This window comes from Musa acuminata, chromosome BXJ3-2, assembly GCF_036884655.1.
Source record: "Musa acuminata AAA Group cultivar baxijiao chromosome BXJ3-2, Cavendish_Baxijiao_AAA, whole genome shotgun sequence".
NCBI lineage: Eukaryota > Viridiplantae > Streptophyta > Magnoliopsida > Zingiberales > Musaceae > Musa > Musa acuminata.
Window position 1 is genome coordinate 30,901,065 of NC_088350.1, and position 10,794 is coordinate 30,911,858.

Below are 10,794 nucleotides of genomic sequence, written 5' to 3' on the forward strand. Positions count from 1 at the left end.
ATATATATATATATATATATATATATATATATATATATATATATATATATATATATATATATATATATATATATATATATATATATGTTTGGAGTAATAAGTCATTTTTGTGGTTCATTCTCCATGAGATGGCTTTACCCATGGGAATGGCCTTGGTTTGAAACAACCATGCAAAAAGGGGACATTGCTAAATATTCCCCTTGACTGGTAATATGCCCTGTGCAACTAGCTTAGATAATGGTCTATGTTTCGCATAGCCTTTTTTACTGGTGAAACATGGATAATTTGCCTGTTACTTGAAGAGGGAAGGAGCTGTTTGTACATGTACAAGTACTTAAGAGCAAGGGTGTGAGGACTGATCCTTAGATAACACTTGGGAATGGATCTCATGTCCTTCCACTCACAACTTTGTAACTAGTCGAGATTATGATCGTTGTGGCCTATCATGGTTATTCTCTGTGGACACGTGTGCCGGTTCGTATTTGTCAGTACATTCATGTGAGTGATTTGCTTTTATAGGTTTGTCTGAACCACTAATATGCTGTGTGCAGGTGCTGTGTGATGCTTATGCACAATCTTTTGTTGTGCGCTTGATGGATTAGTGAGCATGTTTGTAGGAGCGCATGTTTTTTTGGGAGGTACATGTATGATTACTTTACCCTATTCAAATTACAATCTTTTTTCCATTGTCACACCAACTCAGATTTCTCCTCTCACCATTTTGATGTCGAGGCAAATAATTTATCTTCTAATGTCTGGGGGATGTTTGTATGTATAATTGTTTGATATTCTAGTGTGAGAATTTTATACTTGTGGAGTATTTTTCAAATAGGTGAAATATGTTTTCTCCAGATTTGATGAATTTATATAGTTAGATCAATCATGTGTAAATGTATTGTAGAACATTTCCTCATTTTTTATTAGCTAAGCATCAAATTTGAGTATCCACCACATTAGATTATCAAATGCTCAAGATTTTATATTTTCATGATTTGATGGAGCTAACGGGTAGGTTTGAGATGGTGAAACGTTTTATGGTGGTGTCAAAGAAGGGTTATTAGCAAGGAGAGTTGCATGTTATGTTCTCCTGAGATTCAAAATATGACGATATTATGGCTCTCTACTGCCAAAATGCTCACAACATAAAGATTTGTTGGTGCATCAAGGGATGTATAGGAAAGAGGTCGAGAACAAAGTATCCCTTAACCGGTGGTGTTGATAAGATTTGAGTTTTAGATCCCTTAATTAGGGGGGTAGGTGTTGTCGGTAAGATTGTACATAGCTGTGCAGAGCATGGTCTGCAGTACCGGTCCGTACCGCCCGTACCCCTTAACTGGTGGTGTTGATAAAATTTGAGTTTTAGATCCCTTAATTAGGGGGGTAGGTGTTGTCGGTAAGATTGTACATAGCTGTGCAGAGTATGATCTACAGTATCGGTCCGTACTGCTCGGTACGGGCGGTATGTATCGGTCCGACAGGCTTCCGGTACGCGGATCGTCTGTTACCGGTCCGGTACTGTAGCACTACTGTAGCACTAATATAGTGCTACAGTACTCGGCACGCCTGAATATATCGCTCGGTACACCTGGGTGTACCGAGCGATATACCGTACCGTATCGGTACCGAGCCCAGATCAAAACTTCGGTATGGTACGATATTGCGGACCTTGGTGCATAGTATCCAAATAGAGTAACGAGGTGTATCTAAGTTGTGTGTAATCAAGTTCAAATCTCAAAGAGTAATAAGCACCCATTTATTTTAATTTTTAAATAAAAAAAGTTTATAAAAATCAAGTCCTGGAGTCCAATGTCTGCACTCGAACGTCATCCCTCACTTGAGTTTCGATAAGATAACTAACTTGAGCTCCTGTGCACCGGAACCCTCCCCTCCTCTGCCACCTCCAGAACATGTCGGATCATGAGCGTCAAATCTTCGCACGACTGGCCTCCTTCCATTGCCTTCTTCGCCTTCTCCCCCAGCTCCTTGGCCCTCTTCCTCCTCTCTTCTCCTTCCGCTCCTCCATCCAGCAGCTCCGAGACCGCCTTCTCCACTTCCTCCCGAGTGATCAGACCTTCGGAATCACCGGTAATACGAGGAATGGACATGTTGATCTTGAGCGCCACGCCGATCCGCAAAACTTCCACTACCAGCTTCTCGTTGAGGAACTGGTCGGCGAAGTGCGGCCATGTTATCATCGGCACTCCGACCGACACCGCCTCCAGCGTCGAGTTCCAACCGCAGTGCGTCATGAATCCTCCCACGGAGGGGTGTGACAGGATCAGCATCTGCGGCGCCCACCCCTTCAGAATCAGGCCCCTCCAGCTCGTTCTCTCTTCGAACCCCTCCGATAGCCAGCTCGCCACCTCCGGCGACATCTCTTTCTCCTTGATCACCCAGATGAATGGCCTCTTCGACGCCTCCAGGCCGAGTCCTATCTCGATCAGATGAGAAGAGCTGTGGCTCGCGATGCTTCCGAAGCTAACGTAGATGACGGACCCCGTCTCCTTGGCGTCCAGCCAGTTCCTAATCTGGTTCTCGTCGACGTTCGTATTGTTCCCTCTCGCAACCTCGTCACCGGTCTCGTTGTTGGAGAGGCAGACCGGTCCTACTGCCCAAACCTTCTTCTCGAGCGCCTTCTGGTAGCTATCGATGTAGGCGGCCTCCAGTTCGCGGAAGCTGTTTATCACCAACCCATCGGCGCTGGCTTCAGCCTCCGCCGCCTCGTCGCGAAGCTTCTCCCATCCTGGATAGTCGAAGAACTTCAAAGATTGGGCTCTCACCACCTCCAGCTTGTGAGGAAAGCCGGGCACGAGGAAGGGCTCGAATGCATCGGCTAAATTGCCACCGGACTTGTGCTTGCTCACGTTATGAGTGCACAAGAGGAAGAAGCAGGAGGGCCCGTGGAATACCAATCGAGGTACGCGCAGCTCTCGAGCGACCTCCCTCGTCCACGGGGTGCATGAGTCGGAGATGATGCAGCTTGGCTTCGGCCACTGCTGACGGAGGTAGACCAACAAAGGCTCTCGCAGCATGTTCAACCCCGCAAAGAAGTTTCTGGCGAGCTCCTCTGACGGGAGGAGGTCGACGTTCTCGCAGCCCTCCGACAACCCAACTTCGGCACAGGGGAACCGAAGCTCCGCAAATCGAATCAGCAGGCCGGCCGCGTTTGCACGATCGATCATGGCCTTGAACCGGGCGGTGTTGCGGGGGGTGGTCACGACGCTGACGACCATCCCGCGGAGCGCGAGAAGACGAGCCAGGTCGATCATGGGGATCATGTGGCCTTGGGCAAAGAGAGGAACCAAGACGAAGTGGGGTTTCCGGGTGCCGTAGCTCATCGCCGGTTGGTTGGGTATTCCGAGCAGCGAGACGTAAAGACACCGCTTGTGGCAGTCGCTGCGCTGAGCTTGGAACTCGCACACTGGATAAGAAGAGGTGAGATTGCAGTGGAATTTGACCAAAATAAAACCAAATTGCAAGGTATTTATGATATGCTTACAAGCATTGTTTGTCTTTTCCTGAGGAAGTCAACAACATCAACACAATGCATCCGAAATTTCTGCGCTCATCAATGACGAAAACGATGTCCGATGCGATGTGTCCACACACTGGACACCACAGGGCTCGAAACAAACAACTCCGCAATTGCTACAAATCTCAATTTGGAGACACTGAAGATATAGAATTTTGCAGCAGAACTTGGTACAATAATGGAACGAGTCAAAGCACATTGAACAAGGAAAACATTTGTGTGGTTTTGGCGTAAGAATGCTGCAAGGGATGCTTTGTTCAAATGTTCAAAGCACATTATGACAAGCAAATTACCTATAGTTCTAAGACCTACAGATGGAAGGAGATAATTTCACACAGTTGACACTGATCTAACTAGTTAATCATCCTGAGAATAAAAGTTGAGATATGAGAAGGGAGGGACGAAGGACATACCACAAATTCCAATTTGCGCCATCAGGAACTCCCAGAATACTAAGGAAATACATGTATATGACAAAAACCTATGGAAAAGGTTTGCCCAAGATTGGCTGCCTTGATAATTAGATTGGCCAATCAAAAAATGCCCCTTCATCCTCTTTGTGGTAAAGCATGTACCAGGAGAGTGAATTAAGAAAGAAGAGCCTTTCCATTATCCGAGGTATCCACAATAACCTGCCGTTTTGAAGGAAGAACACATTCACACAAGTCTGACACATCTTAACATCCATACACCCAGTTGCAGTACGTTCTGGGTTCATGTTATCATCATCAGCCGGTTGGGAAGGCAACCGATCATCTCTAGATGCAGCTTTGATGGTATGCGAGTCTTTAGTATGTATTACAAGGTTCCCTGTTTGATGATCATTGATCGAAACCAGATGTCTCTCTTGCTCATCTATAGCATGTTTATCTCTATCATCTCTGCTACAACCCATCTGAGAGGTGGTGGCATGATAGATAGCCTCAGTTTGTGCATGTCGATCCATAATAATACCAGTCAGAAGTTTTGGCTTTTTCCTCCTCTCTGACCTTTTATTTACCAGAAGTTTTGAGTCATCTTCAGCTTCCTCATCTTCTTCGAATAAGCTCAACCATTCAATTACGACTGTGCATTTGTTGTCACATCTTGCCACCTTTATTCTTTTTGAGTGAGTAGAAACATGCTTCTCGGAAGCATGCTTTTTTGTTCATTTCCGACCTCCTGCTGCCACAGTGCACTGCTTTTCTGGGTTACTTTTCTACCACTGCACTGCTTGTTATGGCAGAAACCTGAAGTAACTAACTGTCAAGAAAATAAAGTTGCTGATGTAATAAGAAGTATCAGTATCTATATAAGAGCAACCTAGCAAAAGGTATTATTGTCACTTTGTGTTTCTATAAGGTATCAATCCGTTGACTACAAAATTTGAAGATATATTAAGCCGGTAACAGAGCCCCTGACAGTTAACTGCAAACATGAGGTAGCCAATCACAGATTCCTGATCCTGCTTTTATATTCAACTTTTTGCCTAAAACTACAATCATTAAGACATCATAAGTAATTCTAGCCATGTCATAATTGTGGCTTTAAGGAAAGGCACATGTCGCTGATTACTTCTGAATTTCCCTCTCCTTTCACCAAAAGATATGTTTCTAGAAATTTTATAAAAAAATATATATATATATATCACAATTTGCTGAAAATGTAGATTATTTCTAAAATTCATAATTTAGATTATTCTAATATATATGTATATATATATACACACACACATATAAACCAAACCAATTACTTCAATATCATCAAGTCAACAAATAGCACAAGAAAACAGATGCACAAGTGGTCAGAGGTATCATTTTGTCAGAACTTCATAGATTTGGAAGTATCCCATAGATTCATGGGTTAGCTAATTCGACACCAACAGTATAAACAAAAGCTAAAAAGGTACCATATATCTACCAAAAAGTTTCCATTATCTACATTAGATAGAGATCCTAATGTCTAACCCTTGTCTAATTATCCCTTTGCATTTGAGACTTCCAATCCTATGAAATATCTCATATTCAGCTAGTAAGAAATGGACTAGGGATTGATTGCATTTATTTAATATCCACTCAGTCTTTGATGCTTTCACCAATGCCAAAATCTTGGGTATTGCAAAAATGCAGCTATGACCATAATTGACATTTAATAGGCAATGATACATATTGAATCTGCATGGGGTACACATCAGGTATGTTCCAGCAATGTCCAAAATTGGAAAATGAAGAGAAAATATCATTGATACACAACGAACAAGTGAGATATGTAAATTGAACATTTTTGGCCTAATCGAGTATTGGGTCAGGACAGTGCATGTCTACACACAACTAGTTATATGGTTTCTTTGAAGATTCCTAGTTTAGCCGTGTACCCTGGAAAATACTCTAAAGTATAAAGCAAGCTTATCAGAATTGACCCAGGCTTGGAATTTAATAAAATATTTTATAGCAATGCCAAGTTGAAAGTGTACAAGTTTCTTCTTGTCATTTCCAATAAAGTTTTATCAGGTCCTAAGATCTAACAAAGTTTATGTTGGCTGTTGGCTGCGTAATGCAACCCTCCTACCTACCCTTCATCCAAATGGTGAAAATTTTGATAATAAGCACATACAACAGTGTTGAATATATTACTGAAATCGACTACAGGATTTTATTCAGATTGTGCCAAAATATTCCATTTGTTCTATCTCATTAATTCTAAACTCAAACTGACTTCTATTAAATTGTATTAAGATATTCAATACCTTTATAATTTTTCTTTACTAAAATAAATGATAGTTTCCCTACTATATGCCTAAAAATATCATTAATATCTCTCTTTTTAAGTCAATTGCATGCATGTATGCTTCAAACAATCAGTATCATACTTGACTACAGGTGTTCGAAGAAAACATCGCTAAAAAATGTGAGGATTTAACACTGGCACATATGTTTATAGAAATCTTTTCCTGGTCACATTGAAAACATTAAAACCAAAAATCCAATCTGAAAACAGAAATAAAAAATATGGGAGTGAAAAATCAGTCTATAAATTAATAACATTTGACCTATAGATCCTGTAGAAGGTTAAACATCAATCTTTAAATTTCTGCTTCAGCATCTAATCTGCCACTTGTCATCATTGGAAAAGCAGCTAGCTAAGTCAAAAAATATACATCATCAATGTTTTAAAAAACGTAGTATAGAAACCCATAACTATGGCAGTACCTATGCCAGTGACATAATGGGTTGTCACAAAATCCATCAGGGCCCACATTTTCAATGCATCCTCTGAACGTCCTCTATTTGTGGTTGACAAGATTACCTTACCACACAGTTCACACTGCAGGAGGAAATGATAGCAGCCATCCAATTTCAGTAAATCATATATAAATAAAATTTCAAGTAAGTTTGTTGCAATGAAAAGTGAAGAGAATTAGTTTTACAATCCACTGGCGAACTCTGTCATCATTATGGTCCTTCTGAAACTCATGATCGATCGTGATGTTGTATCGCCATGTCAGTCTCTGTAGTAGGTAAAGAAATTAACTGATGTCCAAGACCACTAGATACTATTATATTACTAAACCATACTGATCACAAACCTGAGGAGCTATACCTGAGTTGGTGTTTATTGAATTCATCATATCCTGGAAACTTGGACCATGGTCACTGCTCAATCGAAGTATGCAATTCAGGCATATGATATGATAAAAGCAGTAAAAGCAGCAGTTGCATCATAAACGATTAAATATATTACCTGTGATCCTTGTTGGTATACTCAATCCAGAGGAAAGCATGAATCATCTCATCTAGTAAAACGTTTTTAAGATCAGAAGCAGTGTGGGTCTTCAACAACAGCTCAGACAGGTGTATCTCACAACCACCACCATCATAATATTGACAGTCGGCAGCATAGCTGCATTAAGAAAGAACAGATGCTTGGGTCATTGATCTTGTAATTTATGAACCAGAAATAAATATTTCAAGTAATTCATGTACTACAAAATCTATAAACTGGAATTCGCCGGCATATGGTCTGTGACTTCCTTTCATAGTCTAAAGATGTTACAACTTTAATTGAAGGCACACTGATCATTCCATGAGCATTTTATTATATACAGTTAAGCAAACTTTTAAGGCCAACTCGAGCAGGACACCATACAACAACAACAGCGATAACCCATAATGTCCCTTCTATTTATGGTTTGTGCCATAAATCTTGTACGATCGTTGAGCCTTGTTTATGGCAATATCATCAGTGAAGCTACAAGCAGTCAGATCTCTTTTTATTGTTTCTAATAAAGCTTTGGCATGTGTCCACTTATCTCTTTTCACTGGCAAGAAAACTAATAAGAGATCAAGCAGGATACCATCTAGTCTAAAAATAATTATTAGAGGATAGAACGTTCATGACAAAGCTATATATGTACCCATAGCACACGATGAAACTCAACCATCTTCCTGACAACGATGCACCAGAATTATTTATTACATATGAGGAAATAAAAATATTTACAAGCAAACTTAGCTGTGATATCCCAATTATTTGGGGTCGGGTATATAGATCTTTTCTTGCCATCAAGCTTTGTACAATAAAATGTCTCTGGTTAAACTAAAAGGACTCTAATCTCTTTTTATTATTTCTAATGAAGTCTTTAGATCTCCCCCTCCCTCTCCTTCACATCAGTAATCGACCAACTAATTGTAAATCTCCTTTAAGAATGTTCATATTATCTTAGACGATCTTCTCTTGTTTATCTTATAGGCGCGCCCGGGGAGAGAGAGAGAGAGAGAGAGAGAAGAGCATTGTCCGTCACCTGGGGTAAGGGGAGGAGGAGGCCCAGGAGAGTGCACAGGAGCCGAGGGAGTTGTAATGGCAGAAGAGTTCGTGGATGTCCGCGCGTCTCCCGACAGCCGGATTCACGCCGGCCTCCTCTCCCCTTGAATCCATCGAGGCGGAGAATGGGCTACGATGTCGTTGGTAGGGAGAAGGAAAAGGGTCGGCGCGGTCTTCGAGGAACCGCTCCACCTTCAAGAAGTCGCTTCCACTTGTGCCCTCGAGTACTTTCCTCGATGAGGGGCGGCGAGACAGGAACTAAACCAAAAAACCAACCCAACTAATGAGAGCAATGCGTGGGTATATATATATACAGCCCTCTTAAGACGTTTATTCTCGTATTAATCACTAATGTATGTATATCAATGTAAAAGGGCTAATTACTTTTTTCTAATCTCTTAGTTATCTCCTTGCAGGGTTGGCTAATCACTAAGAAAGTCCTTTGGACTTTCTAATCTCTTAGTTATCTTATAGTGTTAATAAGATTGAGTTTTAGATAGTCTAATAGAGTTTTTAATAACACTAAACTGAAACTGAGATAAGTTATTACAAGTAAAATGTAGTAGACAAGTGAGAACATTACAACTCGGATAAAGCATCACATAATTTCTGGTTTACTGTAGTTAACGAGGGCTCCTATGCGTCGGAAGCCTCGTCTGCAAGCTCCAGAGCATGTCGGATTATGAGCCTCAGGTCTTCGCACGACGAACCCCCTTCCATTGACTCCTTGGCCTTCTCCGCCAGCTCCTTGGCCCTCTTCCTCCTCTCTTCTGCTTCCGCTCCTTCCAGCAGCTCCGTGACCGCCTTCTCCACATCCTCCCGGGTGATCAGACCTTCCGCATCATCGGTCATATAAGCGATGGACGTGTTGGCCTTGAGCGCCACCCCGATCCGTAGAACTTCGACCACTAGCCTCTCGTTGAGGAACTGATCGAAGAAGTGCGGCCATGTTATCATCGGCACTCCCACCGACACCGCCTCCAGCGTCGAGTTCCACCCGCAGTGCGTCATGAATCCTCCCACGGAGGGGTGTGACAGGATCAGCACCTGCGGCGCCCACCCCCTCAGTATCAGGCCCTTCGTTCTCTCTTCGAACCCCTCGGACAGAAATCTGGCCACCTCCGGCCTCATCTCTTTCTCCCTGATCACCCAGACGAATGGCCTCTTCGACGCCTCCAGGCCGAGTCCTATCTCGATCAGATGGGAAGCGCTGTGGCTCGCGATGCTTCCGAAGTTAACGTAGATGACGGACGCCGTCTCCTTGGCGTCGAGCCAGTTCCTAATGTAGTTCTCGTCCACGTTCATCTTGTTCCCTCTTGTGACCTTGTCGCCGGTCTCCTTGTTGGAGAGGCAGACTGGTCCTATAGCCCAAACCTTCGTCTCGAGCGCCTTCTGGTAGCTATCGATGAAGGCGGCCTCCAGTTCGCGAAAGCTGTTCATCACCAACCCATCGGCCGTGGATTCAGCCTCCGCCACCTCGTCGCGAAGCTTCTCATATCCTGGGTGGTCGAAGAAACCCATAGATTGGGCTCTCACCACCTCCACCTCGTGAGGCAAGTCGGGCACGAGGAAGCGTTTGAATGCATCGGCTCCGGACTTATGCTTTCTCACGTTACGAGTGCACAAGAGGAAGAAACAGGAGGGCGAGTGGTATACAAACCGAGGCACGCGCAGCTCGCGAGCGATCTCCCTTGTCCACGGGGTGAATGCGTCGGAGATGATGCAGCTAGGCTTCGGGCACTGCTGACGGAGGCAGAGCAACAATGGTTCTCGCAGCATGCTCAACCCTTGGTGGAAGTTTTTGAAGAGCTCCGGTGACGGGACGAGGTCGAAGCACTCGCAGCCCTCCGACAACCCAACTTCGGCACAGGGGAACCGGAGCTCGATAAATCGAATCGGCAGGCCGGCTGCGTTTGCACGATCGACTGTGGCCTTGCACCGGGCGATGTTGCCCGGTGTGGTCACGACGCTGACGGCCACCCCTTGGAGCATGAGAAGACGAGCCAGGTCGATCATGGGGATCATGTGGCCTTGGGCAACGAACGGAACCAAGACGAAGTGAGCTTTACGGTTGCCGTAGCTCATGGCCGTTGGGTTGGTCATTTCGAGCAGAGAAGAGGAGGAGCCTCAGCTTGTGGCAGTCGCCGCGCCAAGCATGGAACTCGCACAGTGGATTCTGGAGTCGATCAACGGTGGGCGAACAATGCTCCTCCGCATGAAGACCATGATTTATACACGGAAGACGAAGAGGTGAGATTGAATTCGAATCTGCCCAAAGTAAAGCCAAAATTGCAAGGCATTTGTGGTATGTAATCGCGACATGGATACAATGCATTTATGGATACGATGTGCTGCTTCATACATTGGACACCACAAGGTTGGACGGTTTCGAGTGTGATTGCGTCAATCTGTAATCTCGAAAGCTACGATGGAACGGTTCAAATAATGGTAAGATGAGTTAT

General features: G+C 43.7%; 2 protein-coding genes and 1 long non-coding RNA gene across 4 annotated transcripts; 1 reads left to right on the plus strand and 2 right to left on the minus strand.

The window, feature by feature from the left end:
• The first annotated feature begins 68 nt into the window (after positions 1-68).
• Positions 69-809, plus strand: LOC135632095 (uncharacterized). The gene is made up of 2 exons (XR_010494610.1): positions 69-474; positions 552-809. It is a non-coding gene; the product is annotated as an uncharacterized LOC135632095 (long non-coding RNA).
• A 922-nt stretch (positions 810-1,731) lies between these two features.
• On the minus strand, positions 1,732-8,596 carry LOC135630977 (UDP-glycosyltransferase 73C6-like). Of its 2 annotated transcripts, none has more exons than XM_065138321.1 (7): positions 8,313-8,596; positions 7,253-7,411; positions 7,112-7,164; positions 6,939-7,019; positions 6,721-6,835; positions 3,500-4,761; positions 1,732-3,421 (listed from the first exon to the last, which is right to left on the minus strand). In XM_065138321.1, exon 7 carries the CDS (start codon positions 3,336-3,338, stop codon positions 1,854-1,856), a length of 1,485 nt encoding a protein of 494 aa, XP_064994393.1. In that variant the 5' UTR covers positions 3,339-3,421; positions 3,500-4,761; positions 6,721-6,835; positions 6,939-7,019; positions 7,112-7,164; positions 7,253-7,411; positions 8,313-8,596; the 3' UTR covers positions 1,732-1,853. The 2 variants fall into 2 exon arrangements, with proteins under 2 accessions (XP_064994393.1, XP_064994392.1); XM_065138320.1 differs by having other exon boundaries at positions 3,500-4,774.
• Positions 8,597-8,930: 334 nt separating this feature from the next.
• On the minus strand, positions 8,931-10,417 carry LOC103976238 (UDP-glycosyltransferase 73C6-like). Its single transcript, XM_065139336.1, has one exon. It carries the CDS (start codon positions 10,415-10,417, stop codon positions 8,969-8,971), a length of 1,449 nt encoding a protein of 482 aa, XP_064995408.1. The 3' UTR covers positions 8,931-8,968.
• Positions 10,418-10,794: the final 377 nt, after the last annotated feature.